At 39.5% G+C, this 16726-nt stretch overlaps 1 protein-coding gene across 2 annotated transcripts in view; it reads right to left on the bottom strand.

The window, feature by feature from the left end:
- LOC147032135 (uncharacterized) overlaps positions 1-15234 on the bottom strand; it is an 84823-nt gene extending 69589 nt beyond the window's left edge. The window contains exons 1-2 of one of the 2 annotated variants that reach the window (XR_015055043.1): positions 14194-15234; positions 9380-11587 (exon numbers count right to left, since the gene is read on the bottom strand). Coding sequence is in view for 1 of the 2 variants with exons in the window: in XM_085869480.1 (XP_085725606.1) it covers positions 9511-10263 (753 nt within the window). In the remaining variant the exon portion in view is untranslated. Of the gene's footprint in view, positions 1-8741; positions 11588-14193 lie in introns of those variants that run through there. The other variant, XM_085869480.1, reaches the window with a different exon arrangement.
- Between the last annotated feature and the right edge of the window lie 1492 nt (positions 15235-16726).

Genomic DNA, 16726 nt, shown 5'->3' on the forward strand with positions numbered 1-16726 from the left:
TGCGAGTTAATTATGTACTTTTGTCACTGTTGGAGAAGAATGATTTTGTTTATGTCATAAAAACTGGACTGTCCATCACTCTTTATTGAAGATAGTTCATCAATGTATGCAGCGATTTCAATGTTTCTATTGATGCAAGTGTGTCGTTTGTTCACAGATTTTTACCTTTATGTGCAAGTTTTGCCAAAACGAACAAAACGATTGTGATTCACTGCATTTTAATCAAAATTATGAGCTGTTTATTGTGTAGTGCCTCAGAGGTAGTGAATGAATTTCGAAAACTAAGCCTTTTCTAGCATTCGTCCCACGGCCTACTCGATGTAGGTCTGATTATTTGTATTTATATGAGCCCGGTTTGTATATCCCTGTGTCGCAAGAGGCGACCAGGGTTGCGTCAGGAAGGGCATCCGGCATAAAACCTATGCCAAATCATTATGCGGATCATAACGGATGATCCGCTGTGGCGACCCCTAACGGGAGCAGCCGAAAGAAGAAGAAGAAGAAGATATGAGCCCGGTTTGTACTTGTGTGTTTAAATATGACCGCAATCATCATAATGAGAGATTGATTCACTTGTTGTCTTTGAAACCCAATGGAATATATTTGCAAGAATAACCTGAAACATCCTTCCTACCAACTAGGCACCTACGCAGAGACGTTCAAGGAACCTCCCCAGTTATGGTTTGCCAGCTCTTAGTCAACCAGGTTTTGAAGTTTGGGCAAATGTAGCTCGAGTCACCAAGAGGGCGCCATGTCCCAGGATAAAAGTAATCGAGTCTGCAGAAAAACAGAGGATCCAATAAGCAGACCTTACCGTGTCAGACTCAAGCTCTGGCACATTCGACACTCAGAGCAGTGAACAGGCCTGATTGATGATGTCTCATGGCATGCTTAATTCACTTTAAATTTGTTTTAAAGATCCTCAGGACTGGATCCATATTTCACCGAGGAAATGCCGTTTAGACCTCGTGAGCTCTGCTTTCCAAAAGGCACCGGAACTAGTCTGTCGTTCCCACTAAGGTGCCATAAATTTATTATTATTTCATCATGCACACCATTGACAAGACCCAGGGCAATAATAAGGTGCATTAGCGATGCATCAGGATGTAATGAAGAACATTCACTTTAATGTCCTTTTGGTTTTCTGCCATCCCAGCAAAATGGTAATCCTTGAAATGGTAAACGAAACTTGAGGATATGTATAAATATTGCGTATGCAAAAATGTCAGGATTTTGATACTTAAAGTTGTAGTGCAGGATAATACCATGTAGAGATGCCACTCCATACATTATTTTGGTCCTGCTGTTGAAGCCCTTTTATTTCATGGTTTCAGACAGGATTTTTGAACAGAATGCATCTGCCGGCACCTGGCTCTCCTGGCCCCATCGATATACATTGTGCACTCCTTCCCCATCACATCTTTGTCCTGGGTCATAGCCTTTTTCATCTCCTAATATCCTCAACAAGAGTCAAGCTTGTCGATTACCATTTGTTGTAGCATATTGACACTTTTCTGCCCAGACAAGGTCACTACCTTCCAGTCACTGCTCTCCTTCCCCCTTCTTATGGTTGGGATCACATTTTAGAGGTACGCCCCAGACTCTGGAATGCTGCAGGATCTGGCCAAAGCATGACGGGTAATTTACAAGCAGATTGTATATTAATGTATCTAATCATTTCAATTGGTGGCTATTCCTTTGCTTGACTTAAATTGATGCGTCAGGCCTGGTAATCACAAATTACACAAAGAAAAAAAAGAAAAAAACAAAGCACATACTGAACTACTCTTATATAAATGTACAACTCGATAAGTAAAGACATGAAAACATGTAATGTCACACTCCATAATGCTATAAAATAAGCTCATAACCAATGAGATCTGATCGAACACCATTGCAACCCTGTCCTTGTACTGTACATGTTTTAATCTGACTGGTTTAATGATGACTCCAAAAATCTATTGTTACTTGCTAAAAAAATTGCACCATTTTCAGATTCGTACATGATCGAATATCAGTGAATACTGTAATGGACATATTTTAATAATTTTTATGCCTCCGGTGACGGTCACCGGTGACATTATGTCTTAGGGTCGTCCGTCCATCCGTCGGTACATACGTCGAAGAGAATTTTTTGATTTCTCTGCAACTGCTTATCCGATTGACACCAAATTTTCAACATCGATGTGATTACTCATGCAATTTTTCTTTTATAATTATGACGTCATAGATGACATAAGCTGGCAGCCATGTTGGAAAAAAGGAAAAACTTTGGACCTCTGTATCTCCTAAACCGCATCATGGACAAAATTGAAACTTGGCATCTGGCAACTACTCTGCATGGGGAATAAGAGTGATTTGATGAGGACTTCATCGGTGAAGTGGTATCCCGGTCAAAATTTGACATGTAGAATGCTGCATTCGATCAGTATGAAAATTTGTGAGGTTCATCTAGGGATGGATTGCTTGACAATTTTTTTTTTAATGATGTCATCTGTCATGTGGTTTGACAGCCATATTGTTTTTTTTTTGTTTTTTTTTTTAAAGGAAAAAAATCTTCGGCAGAACCGCTTTTAAGATCAAAGTGAACATGCACATAAATGATCGACTAGCCATGTTGAATAAAATTTGATAGCTATGTCATAAGTCACATGGTCTGACAGCCATCTTGAATTTACCCCAAAACCTTCAAAAATCTTCTCCAGAACGGCTGGTCAGATTGAGGGGAAAGAAACTTAACAAACCTATTCACCCTGCCTCAGGCAGACCAAGGTGACAAAGAATAATTGACAAGTCACGTGGTTTGGCGGCCAATGTTGGATAGAAGAAAAATATTAAATAATGTTTTCTTTGGAACCACTTATCCGATCAAAGCAAAATTTATCAAGTGTCATCAAGCAAGATAACTGCTTACATTGTGGAAATGATGACATCGTAGCTCACATGGTGTGGCAGCCATATTGGATAGAAAAACGAACCTTATCCGATCAAAACTAAACTTAAAAAACATAATCCTCTACCACAGTGGTACTCAACCTTTTTTTGCCCCATGCACCCTTTTTACCATGTCTGAATGTCATTCCCCCGTTTCCAAGATTGTCTTACTCAAAAGGTGCATTCCAAATAATATTGAAAATCTTTTATTTTTTTGACATTAGTACATATACATTTACTTGGATTATTTTTATAGTGGAGTTTTACAAATTTAATAGCAAATGTTGATGGATTTTAAAACTTGAATAAAAGTAGTTTTTTATATTCAAAACCAATTACTTAACAGACTAAAGTTACTGAAGCATACTTCAATAAACAAAAAGTCCAATGGAATGCCAGCGCATTGTAATTTATTTTATTCTGATGAAGATTACAGTCAATGAGAAACCTGTGATTGTTTTTTCTTTACCAATTCTTGGATACATGAAGGAGTGCTTGAAAGGGCACAACGCAGGTCATTTTCAACCTCCAATCTACTTCGTTGCTCTGTTTTCATTTGCAACAGAGTTGAAAAGCCTGACTCATAAAGATATGTCGACACAAATGGAAGCAATGCATGGATAGCTTTTTGCCACTTTTGGGTAGGAATCGCACATCAAGGGCCAAAATTCTGTGATTGATTTCTCATCGAACATACCTCTTGCTACCGAATCAGTCTTCAGCTCCAGAAATTCATCTTGACAATCATCAGGAACCTTTTCAAATGACAATTTTAATGGATTTTGAACTGAATCCAACTCATCACTGAGTTCAGGAAAATATTGGCTGAATTCATTTTCCAATGCTGTCAAATACTGCAAAATTTCATTTTTGGCAAATTCTGGAAGCACTTGGTCTTCACCACCAGCAACAAGAATTGATGACAGTTGCTCAAACATTGCAACATTTTTGATCTTGACCTTTCTCTTCCAGTTTTCCAGCTTGCTCATGAAAGCTTTCAAAGAATCCATGAATTTTATGATGTTTGTATTCCTTCCTTGCATCTGAAGATTCAGTTTATTCAGCTGCTCAAAAATGTCAACCAAATAGGCAAAGTGCATGATCCATTCCTCATCATCCAGCCAGGAAGAAAATTCCATCTTACCCTGAACTTACAAAAATAATTTGAGCTCATCTCTAAGCACAAATACTCGCTCAGTTACATTTCCTCTTGAAAGCCATCGAACATTTGTGTGGAAAAGCAGCAAATGATGGCTTGCATCCATGTCAAAACATAACTGCTTGAAAAGTCATGAGTTGAGAGCTCCTCCTTTGACAAAATTCACAATTTGAATTGTTTGATCCAAAACCTTCCCTAGTGGAGCTGGAAGTGTTTTTGAGGCCAGTGCCTGACGATGGATCATATAATGAATGCCTTTCACTTTGAGCTCGCTTTTTCACACAAACTTGAAATCCAGATTTTGTCCTCAACATAGCTGGTGTTCCAGCTGTACAGCACCCACAGACATTATCCCACAAAAGATTTTCTGACTCAAAGAAGGATGAAACCTTTTCCAAAATATCTGAGGCCTTGGTAGTTGTTTCAAGAGGAGAATAAAAGAGAAACTCCTCTTTAAATGAACCTGAGTGAACATATCTTGCAAACACCAGCAACTGGGAACACGATGCCACTTCAGTCGATTCATCAAGTTGAATTGAAAATAAGCCAAATGCTGCAGACTTGATCCTTGATGTTAATGGCCATGTCACTGATCCTCCTTTGAACAGTACTGTGTGATAGTGAAACTGCTGCAAGTTTTTTCTCCAATCCATTTCCCAACAATTTCAACCATTTTGAGAGTGCAAGGTTTGATCAAGTTTCCCCAATTGTATGTGGTTTTTTTTTTTCTGCTTTGCTATCTCAAGTGCTACGACATAAGAAGCTTCAAAAACCTTTTGGTTCATTTGTTGGAATGCCCCTGTTGAATCCAGCTTCATCTTTTTGAGAGCATTCCCATGACATTCAAAAAGCTTTTGTCTTGTCCTTGTGTTTAGGATGAACATTCTGCAAATGTTGCTTCAACTTTGTTGGTTTCATAGAATCATTTCACCTTGCTTTGCTACAAATAACACATTGAGGCCTTTCTTCTCTATTGATGATGAAGGATGTGAATCCATATTGAATATATGAATCATCGTACCCTCTTTTTTGACACTCATGATGGGCTCCAAATTGTGAATAAAAAACAAGAATAAGTCAAAGATAACTACAAATGGAATATTTCCACAGATAAAAACTCGAGTAATTCGACTGCGCGCAGTCGACGGGTGGGTATGCCTCCGCTCTCCCGCACAAACACTTGAGAATTGACATATTTGAGCCTTGACCTTTCTGATATCTGGCCCAAAATCGAATTAGTTAATTGCCCTGTCTAACTTTACCTTTGTACCAAGTTTGATGAAATTCTGTCCAATATTTATTGAGTTCGGGCATAAACAGTAAAATTTCAGAGTTTGACCTTGACCTTTGACCTTTATCACATCTGGCCCAAAATCTAAATCACTTAATTGCCCTGTCTTACTTTACCTTTTTACCAAGTTTGATGAAATTCTACAATTTTCTTCTTGAGTTATCGCGTAAACGAAAATCCGGACGGACAGACAACCCAGAAACATAATGCCCCTGGCACCCTTGATGCGGAGGCATAAAAAAAGAGAAATATCTATCCTTTTTTTTCATTTAATCTGTGACATTCAATAAACTTTATTGAATGTCACAGATTAAATTAAAAACAAACGACAATTCTACAGATTGCACATAATCTAGAGGACATCACACCTTATTCAATAAAGTGTGATGTCCTGTAGATTATGTACAATCTGTAGAATTGTAGTTTGTAGAAAGATAAATATTCCAACAGTTTGAGTCTGCCAATCTGTGGTCCCAATTCCCCCCTGAAACCCTAAAATTCCCCCCGCCCAAGGGGGTGGGGGGGGAATTCCCCCCTGGTTGAGAACCCCTGCTCTACCAAATCTTGAACAGAGTCCAAATTTTCAATGCCATAGGTCACGCGGTTTGGTAGCCATGTTAGTTTGAAAACCGAAAATTGAAAAACCTCTCTCCAAAACTACTTAACAAATCAATGTGACATATGGATCATAATTGCAACAATTCACATCGATCGCGATCGCGGTTTCCAAAATATATACATATATTTTCATATTTTCCTTGAAACCAATGTGGCTGCCACACCATGTGACTGATGACATCATTTTTAAGCCAAATGTATGCAGCAAGCACAGTGGATTATAACTTCAAAATATAGTTTTGATGGGTTAAATGGTTTCAGTAAATAATTGTTTAATTATTTCCTTAAAACCAACGTGGCTGCCACATCATGTGACTGATGAGGTCATTGTTAAATAAAATATTTGCAGCAACAATAATGGATCATCACTGCAAAGCCTCGCATCGGAAGGCTAAGTGGTTTCAGAGAAATAAATATATATATATATATATATATATATATATATATATATATATATATATATATTTACATTTAATATGATCGACTTGGCATGGGGAATGTTTCTTGAAAATTTCAACATCATCAGTCACATGGTCTCGCAGCCATGTTGGACAAAAAAAACCTTATCTGATCAATGCGAAAAACTCCAAAGACATGATTGGCCACCCATTCTGAATTTGATTTGATAAAGAGGACATCGTGGGTCAGGTGTCCAATTGAAGCGGGGTTGTCGTGAAGCGGGGCGGCATGGTATTTTTTTTCCATCATATTAATTTTATGAAATTTTCACCATAAATGTGACTACTCATGTAGAATGTTCTTGTGACAACTATGACATCATAAGTCACGTGGTGTGGCAGCTGTTTTGGAGAAGAAAAAAAAAGAAAAACTTTGGACCTATATACCTCCAAAACTGCTCCATGGAGAAAAATTGAAACTTGGCACATGTGAAGTACTCCCAATAGGAAACAAGTTTGACTTTTGATGATGTCATTCGTGGCGTCATTATGACATCATAATTGCATATGTCAAACACTTTATCCGATCAGTATGAAAATTTTTGAGGGTCATCTCGGGCTAAATTGTCATTGGCAAAATAATGACATCACCGGTCACGTGGTTCAGCACCCATATTGTTTATAACATAAAACCTTCAAAAATCTTCTCTGTCACGGCTGAACAGATCAAGGGTAAACATTACATGTGTGATCGCCTATCCATGAGGAACAAAAAGTTCTCCACCAATGACGTCATAGGCCACATGGTTTGGAGGCAATGATTTTTTGAAGAATAAACATTTCAAAATCATCTTCTCCAGAATGGCTTGACAGATTGAGGGGAAACTTCACTCACATGTTCCCGAAGCCTTGAGGATATACCAGGGTGTTTACGAATACACTGGGGAACAATTTTTTTTCTCATTATCTGTTGCATGATATTTTTCAACTTATTCTATGTATTTTTTCAATGCTGATTTCAAATCTGAAATCGGTTTTCCTCTACATGCTCTAATTTTCATGCAATTTGAAACTTGCGATTTTTGCAAAAAAGGACACCCATTGCTATTTGCACGAGGGATAACTTGAGAACTCAGGGTGCGATTTCGGACTTTAGTGGAAATATACGATGCCTAAACTGCTAAATAACTAGACCATATTCATTTTGCTGCTAATGATTTGCTCACGATATATTTGACATCAATTTTCTTTAGCTTTATTGATATTTATTTATTTTTATTGATATATATTCTTTAACTTTATGTTTTTCTTTGTTTCAGATCTGATCATGGCTTCTTCAATAAGACATAAATGTGTAAATAATCCTGATGCAGTCTGTTATGTATGTGGCTCCTACACACGACTTCGTCAAAAGCGCAATATAACATCGTTTGTAAGGCGTGCCTATAAAGCCTATTTTGATGTTCCCCTTGGCGACCAAGACAAGAAATGGGCTCCTCATATTGTATGTCATAATTGTGAGGAAATGCTTCATGACTGGACAAAAGGAAAACGAAAGGATCTGCCTTTGAGTTGCCATGGTTTGGCGAGAACCCAAGGACCACGTAACTGACTGCTATTTTTGCCTGGTCAACACAAAGGGTGTCGGCAAGAAAAACCGGCAAAAGATCTCCTATCCCTGTATTCCCTCAGCAATTCGACCTACTCCACACTCTGAGGAACTCCCTGTTCCAGTCTTTAATGGTTTTGTCTTATCTGAAGATGAAGGCAGTGAACATGATCAGCAAGAGCACGAGGGTCGTGAAGATGGGCTTCAAAAAATGGTTTCAGAATCGGAAGCCTCCTCATCTGATACCAAACAGTCATCAGCCCCTCAGCAGTTGAGCCAACCAGAATTGAATGACTTAGTGCATGATTTGGGGCTCTCCAAGAAAGCAGCCGAGGTATTAGCCTCCAGGCTGCAAGAAAAAAAATCGACTTGACCACTCTGCAAATGTTTCATATTTCCGAAAGCGGGACCAGATCTTTGTCGCCTTTTTCTTAGAAGACAAGCAGTTTGTTTACTGCCACGATATCCCAGGTCTTCTCAGGCAATTAGGTGTTACTTCGTATGATCCAACAGAATGGCGATTATTTCTGGATACCTCTAAGCGCAGCCTAAAGTGTATTCTCTTGCACAATGGCAATGTTTATGGAGCAGTTCCAGTTGGTCACTCAGTGCATTTGCGAGAAGAACATACTGACATAAAAATGGTCATTGACTGACTCAAATATCACGAGCACAACTGGATCATTTGTGCGGATCTGAAAATGGTCAACATTCTCCTTGGTCAACAGAAAGGTTTCACAAAGTTTCCATGCCATCTCTGCATGTGGGACAGCCGAGCTCGAGAGAAACACTGGATCCAGAAGGAGTGGCCCATCCGTGAAACTCTGGAAGCAGGCATGCCAAACATTGTGAATGACCCAATCGTCAGCCAAGAGAAGATCATTTTTCCCCACTTAGTCCATTTGCCATTATTATGTGTTCCATTGTCAACCTTGTTGATGTGGAAAGTGTATGGTTTTATGATTGTTTTGGACTAACATGGGTCCATTAATAAAATTCAGGTTGGTTGCCGGGGTGGCTACCTTGGGGAACTCCTGTAATTTGAATAAGTTCAAGATGGCCGCTACAGGTCACACGATGGGGCTAAGTTTTTAATCGGTCAACATATAATCCTGTGTAATACTTCTTTTCCATATGATTTTGACATGAGGAATTCAATTTTGGGGTTATTTTTTACGTTCAGGAATAAATAGAGGTTCACATGAAATGTCCATGACTATTTTCTGCTAAAAATTATGCAACACCAATGCAAAAGTGAAGTCATGAATGGTTCCCAACAGTATGTTGATAATCAGAAAGCATACACATTGTCATGTCATCATATTGGACATCTTAGGAACAGAGGACATAGAACCTAGTAGACAACTTACGTATTGTTCATTCCCATTCATTGTACTCGTCCCCTTCCGTATCCTTATCTCTTTCCAGTTCTGCTTCGACACTCCCTTCTTCCACTTCACTTTCACTGTCCTCCACAGTCTTGTGTGGGTTGAAGCACTTGTCACTGCAACCACAAGTGCAGTATAGCGTGCAGGAGATCTTTGCGTGGTGACAACTGCAGGCCTTCCCCTGCTTTGCATCCACACCACACAACATCCATGAGGTCCAAAGGGGCTGGGGGCGTAGCAGAAGTTGCTGGCACTGGGATTCCATCTCTGATGTCCCATCCATATTTTGTAATGTCAAGTTCAGGTGGGGCCTGCTGATCAGCTGATTTTGCAAGTACTGTCGGTAGATGTGCACGCAAAATATGTAGGAAGAGATTGATCTCAGTTGGAGGTAATGCCATGAGCTTGAAGGGCTTGCCAGACTTCCTTGTGTACATATAGTACCTCATCTCACTCATCGTGGTAAATTGTGGCTGACCATACAGGGCACAGAAGAATGTCCGCCCTGCTTCCATGAGCTGTTCATGGCTTGCGTTCAGCTCGCCAAGTGCGGAGTACAAACCAGGGAAGTTGCCAGCTCTCAGTGTCTTCAGGGCTGGCACTTTGCCCTTGCCGTATGGGTATGACGTTGTATGTGAGCCAGTGATGTAGTGCATTCCCAAAAGATGCAGACACTTGGGGCCAAGCTGGTCACAGGTGGTGTTGATATCCCAAATTGCTCCATCCCACCTTTCCATCTGCACTGTGGCCTGGATGTTGCGCTGGTAAACCCAGTAAACCATTAATACAAAAACATCAGTGTCATCAGAGAGGATACATATCACTCTTGCATTACATTCAGCAGCCATGAGCAGGTGTGAGATCATTGTAATGTCTGCTTCATCATGGTTGAACGCATTCTACTCAAACCCATGAATTGGTGGAGAAGCTGAGCATTGTCACCGAGAAAATGAGCAGCGGATTTCCTGAATCTCAGGACCTCATCATATGACGTTGTGAACCCATGTTCATGAAGGAGCTTTAGAAGATCAGAACTGTCATGGCGGTGCAGTAGTTTGACAGTGTCCTAATGTTGTCTGATTTCTGGTACCTGTAACATGATGTTGAATTGACTGGCTCAGGCTTAGAGATTTATTGGTCATTTCACCACCAGGCACTAAGTCTGAAATCAACCTCAGTAAAGTTGGGCTTGTTGCCTTGATTGTGTTGGCTTGTGTAAATTCTGAGAGGTCATAATTGGCACTGTTGTACTCGACTGAGCATGCCTCCTTCTTGATCTGCCTTACCACAGAATCAATACTCCTCTCATCTGCATCATCCACTTTAACCATTTTCAGAATGGTTAGCAATGGGCTCACGGAAACCAACAATGGTAGCACATCCATCTACCCGAACTAACATAACGTCCTTACTCATGCGGTCTGTTAGTTTGCTAAACATATCACGTCGAGTGAGTTTGCCACCAAGATCACAGTACAGGGAATGCAGTTCAACGCTATTCCACATCTTTGACCTGTCACAATTCATGCACTCTATGACATTCTTTCAGGCACTTTCTTCTGCAACACCAGTTGGCAAATCAGCATATTTAGGGACTGTCATGAAACTGTTATAACAGCGTACATGGTATTTGCACTCAGCCGCAGGGACATCAACCAAATATCCAATATGTAACTTGACTGTTCTGGCTACTTCATCATTACGTTGCTCAGCAGCATTAATGATGGCATCTTTCATAGTTGGGATGGGATTACCTTCCTAGTGAAAACGTTCTTTAGTCATGCACTGACGAACACGATCCCATCTTTCTGGATGTTTGTCATCAACAGGTAAACATTCTTTGCCACAAAAAAATGCAGTCACGTTTGTAAACAAACGCACCACTGCATGTTGCCTGTGTGCGAGATCTTGTTGTCACTGTAATACAATCATCTTCAGCTTTTCTTTTCTGTGATTTACAAAGTCTCTCAATTTTTTGTTTTGATGTGCAAGTACAGTAGCATCCTTTGTGACATTCTATGCGAACAGCATCACTACCACCATCAACAATGTCCTGTAGTTTTGCATGTAGCTCTTCATCTCCACGGGCTTTGGCACAGGAGATCAATGTCTTGATCCCTTGATCAGTGAATTTCTTCAATTCCCCTCCACCATGACACACGGGAAGAATGCACCTTGAATCAGCCATATCTGTAAAAACAAAACAATGAATTAGTAACTCGCATTAATGTCGGATGCGAGTGTCCAGTTGTCAGAATAGTGACCTTGTTGTCATTCAAAATGTATCTCACACGGCAAACAATTGCCAGGAACTCGAACATTGACCTCAAATTTACTTCTAATCACAAAAATAAGGTTAAATATCGATTCCTCATGCCAAAATTATATGGAAACGATTCTCATGTGTAATTTTAAGTTCATTACCTAAAAAGTTATATTTTCAGCCCGGTCGATGACGGCCATCTTGTATTTGCGCAAAAATAACAGATTTCCCCATGGTTGCCATCTGGGCAACCAAGCTTAATTTTGTCTATGCATGCCTGTGAACAAGAAACCACCATAAAACCATACACTTTTGAGGACAACAAGGTTACTTCTCTGGCAAATGGACTAACTCCATATCAAGCTCGGCTTGATGAAACAGTTTGTGAAGGCATTTAGTACAGATGGTGAATGTTTTCAACATATAGTTTCTGCTTTTCCTGCTTTGTGTTTCGAGAAGATCAAAGCAGGTGTGTTCGATGGACCTCAAATTCGTGCCCTTGTACGTGATGAGGAATTTGTAAGGAAGATGAATGACAAGGAGAAGACAGCGTGGCTGTCTTTCGTCGTAGTTATACAAAACTTTGTTGGTAACAAAAAGGCAGATAACTACGAGTTTCTGGTTACTAGAATGCTGTTGGCTTTTCGCGATCTTGGGTGCAACATGAGTGTCAAGCTCCATTTCCTGAATAGTCACCTTGATCAATTCCCTGAGAACCTTGGGGCTGTAAATGAGGAACAGGGAGAGCGCTTCCATCAGGACCTCATGACGATGGAAGAGCGCTACCAAGGGCGATGGGACAAAAATATGATGGCAGACTACTGCAAGAGCATCAAACGAGATTGCCCTGTGGAAGTCCAAAAATGCAAGTGCTACAAGTGCAAATTCTTGCCTGAATAGGACATATTTGAACTTTGCATTCCATCCTTATCAATTGTTCTGAATCACCTATGGTCTTTATGTCGAAATATATATATATATATATATATATATATATATATATATATATATATATATATATATATAAATTTAAATTTGCTTTTAATTCAAATTGTAACTTACCAAATAAATGTTGATAATGGTGGATTGCAAAAAATCTAGAGGTTACAGAGAGAAACTAACTTCATAAATGAATTCAGCACACTCAAATTAGGTAAGATCAAGTTGCTGGTATCAATGCAACAAAAACTTTGTTCCCAAGTGAATTAATAGGTGACATTGTCAGGCAGCCATATTGGTTTGAACAAAATTCTTTAAAAAATATTTCTCTTGAACCGATTCATCAATCAATGCGAAATGTCACAGTTATGATCTCGTAGACATGTGGGAATATATGTTTTAAATTTCAACCTGATCGGATACATGGTCTGGCAGCCATAATGATTTAATATTTTAAATTTTGGTTTAGCGATTTAAATCAAACTTGGTACAAGTATGTATAATGATGTAATCATGTTGGTGGAGGCATACTGGTGACGTCGTGATGTCGAAGGTTATCATTCTAGTTTTTACATAACCTTAGGCTCGTAGTAGAGCTGTGACACAAACAACTCCCACACGTAGACATAGACAAATACACAACACAACACAAGACTGACAGACGATAAAAACAAAGCCACTGAGCTTGCATGAAGTGTCATCACTTCCCAGTATACTCTGAGTACCAGTGATGTCCCAAAAATGATGTCACTTTTCCCACTGCACTCAGCAGGGCATTTCTCAATGTGAAATTTCCTCCTTCACATGAATGCCAACCTATGGGGATTGCCCATGCTCTTATCCTTTTAAATGCTGAAAGTCAATGAAGGAAGCAGCACGTACAATTTTTAAAGTCTTTGGTATGACTCGGCTGGGGTTTGAAGAGCAGACCTCCCAAACTTGAAGCAGATGCCCAAACATAACACCACCTTTTTGTAAACTTGGGCACACAGATCTACTTATGGCTAGATCTGATATTTTGACATATTGTGATAATAAGATCGCCAAGAAGTGACTCGTGCTTAACGAGTGCTTCACAGTGGCCTTGGTATAATTGGTGGAAGAAAAATATTCTCCACAAAGGTGTTTCTTCAGTTTGGGGAAGAGATGAAAATCTAACGGAGCCAAAGCTGGGCTGGTGATCCTTTGTGGTGGTACTGCATTAACTGTCTCTTACTCCGTCAGGGTCGTAATGGTGTACCAAACTCTCATCTCCAGCCATTCATCATAACTCTCATCTCCAGTGCTTCACGCTTCACAGCAATGGCAACATTGTGCTCCCCTCTGCCATCTTGACTAACGTAACACTGAGACATCCAGTTTCAGGATTATGAAACTTTGCACCCAATGGTGGAAGAACTATTGTGTGAACTGTGCTTTGTTTAATTTGAATAGCCATACCTATATTGGAGAAATATAACAGGAGGCATTACTTTTCAACATGCCCTCAGACATAAAGTACCACATATAACTTGTGAATTTACTTTTTGTACGTGTTTGCATTGCTGCAAAGTTCACTTTTAAAGTATCTCTCTCTCTCTACCTCATTTATCACCTGTAGCTTTGTTGCTGAACATGCATCAGGAAGCATTGATGACACGGTGTCTCTGCAGTTTGTGCTGAAACTTCATTACTTTTTTGCTGCTGTTGTTTTTTGTTGGTTCTTCTTTAACTTCCTTTGTCTTCATTTGGGGAAAGAAAGAAAGAAAGAATTAATTCAGCTTATTGAGTGCTGGATTATCAGCTGGACACCATCCATCATCGAGGTTTCAAACCTTCAATCACAGTATTTCTTCAAAGTGGAAGCACACATCTCAGTTGTGTCCAAGGGTCATCCAATCAGGCAGAGAGATAGTGAGAGGGAGAACGAGAACAATGCTTGGGGGTCGATAAAGGCTGAGCAACCTCTGAGGGTGTTCAAGAAGTTACATTCCAAGTCAGGCCCAAGGCAAAGATGGAGCAAGAGGTGATGTCTAATCCTGCAATTCAAAGTGCTATTGGCTAAAATTAGTTTGTTTTCATAACAGGGATGGCACTTTGTACTATACAAAAAATTAAAAATATATTAGTTTGTTTGATAAAATGATTTCAAAGGTAAAATAATTCTGCCTGTCCCTTTCCCTCTCCCTTGGACTCAGTTTGGTTGAGAATAATTTCTCTTAGCTGGTTCTCTTTCCATTAATTGGTCATTCTAAATTAGTCCTTTAAATAATAAGCACATCATTCCAAAGCAACATTGGCCTGTTTTGCATTCCAATCTTAACTGCGAGTTCATCATTCTTGGAACCCAACTTTACTTGCCATACACTACAACATATCCTAAAATATGTCACCACAATTTGATGTGATTTTGGTAACCTTATTTTTTTGGACACCATGTAAATCTATATATTCATTGTCTACTAATGCCCTTTTAATCCACATTACATTACAATGATGTCCACTAATTTCTGCATGTGGTCGATGTACAAGCTCAAAAATGAACTTTATATTAATTCAAAAAATAAACTAAAACAACATGGACATCGCATGGATATATCAGATTATATCGCTGCAAATAAAGGCAGAATGTATTTTTTTTTTTAGACACCTTTAAACTAATCTGAATAACTCAAGAGTGTGACAACCACAACTGGGTGCATCATTGTGTCCATCAAACAATTAAATTTAATTTGCAGACGGATAGGAAAACAAAATTCGACCCCCACCCGAAACAGCGGAGTGGTGGAGGTGAAACATTGTTGTACATGATGAAACTTTTCATCAGAAGTGTAAATGAACAGAGCATGGGTGAGAAGATGTGCAAATAACATTTATTAAGTAGGTGTTATGCTACATATTTTGTCACTCTAATTTGTAAATTATCCAGGATATTCCACGAGTTTCTTTTGAACTCGAACATAGAACAATAGTGTGTGTGTGTGTGTGTGTGTGTGTGTGTGTGTGTGTGTGTGTGTGTGTGTGTGTGTGTGTGTGTGTGTGTGTGTCAAACAAGCCACAATGTTTAGTCGTTATATAACCATAAATTCTTCTAATAAACTTGAACCTGTTAGCCTTACACCAGAATGCGTATAGAGTCCATCGTGCATCATTGTCATCGATGTGCACAATTGATTTTTTTTTTAACTGTGAAACTGCCAGTGGTGCATTCCTGCCATCAAGACCCGTTGAGCATTGTTGGATGGGAATGGCACTTTTTCTTCTGCATTCGGTTTAATTGGGAAATGCTGAACGTGGAGGGAGGGGGATAAGGCAGGATCCCGAAGGGAGGCACAACTGTCGCAGACCCTCAACCCCAAGGGTTTGAAGCCCGATGTTCACTGAGCCCTCACTCTTTCCCGTCTTTTAGTGTGTGTGTGTGTGTGTGTGTGTGTGTGTGTGTGTGTGTGTGTGTGTGTGTGTGTACATGCTCTGTCCAGGCACGCTTGGCAGGAGCATAGTAATGCGCGTGCACCATAATTACATGCATGTTCTGAATCTTGGAGTCTGACACCAAACGCTGCACCCTCTCAAAAACTTCTGAATATATTTAGTTGATTCTCTGATTTTTACCACTCGCCTCCACACATTCATTTTCGACTGTAAATATGACTACCCATTAGTTGAACGATATAATAATGCACAACATATAGCAAGACCACATAAATGTGACTTTATATGCATATATGTGTCCATTCTGTGTATATGTTTACACACGTGCATTTTGTATTTTTTCAAAAGAAAATGATATAGCTATCAATATGTTTATATATATATATATATATATATATATATATATATATATATATATATATATATATATATATATATATATATATATATATATATAATACCAGCAGAGGTACCCACACCTTCCTGGATCATCTGTGCCATGACAATGCTGTGAAACTCAAGGTCTGCCTCCTTGTTGGGGATCTTTGCAGAGATGACCAAGTCAATTTCCTCTGGCCTGATGCTGTTGTTTGGAGTGAGCCTTGTGAGGATGTGGGCAGGTGGAAGGCCTCTCTTCTGAATCTCAATGGAGTACAGCCAGGCCCTCACCACACCAGACACCTTTCTTTATGAGCTCCATGAGCTTCTTGTGCTTC

This window comes from Eptatretus burgeri, chromosome 2, assembly GCF_056783735.1.
Source record: "Eptatretus burgeri isolate ZD-2024b chromosome 2, Ebu_testis_v1, whole genome shotgun sequence".
In the NCBI taxonomy this organism is placed as follows: Eukaryota; Metazoa; Chordata; class Myxini; order Myxiniformes; family Myxinidae; genus Eptatretus; species Eptatretus burgeri.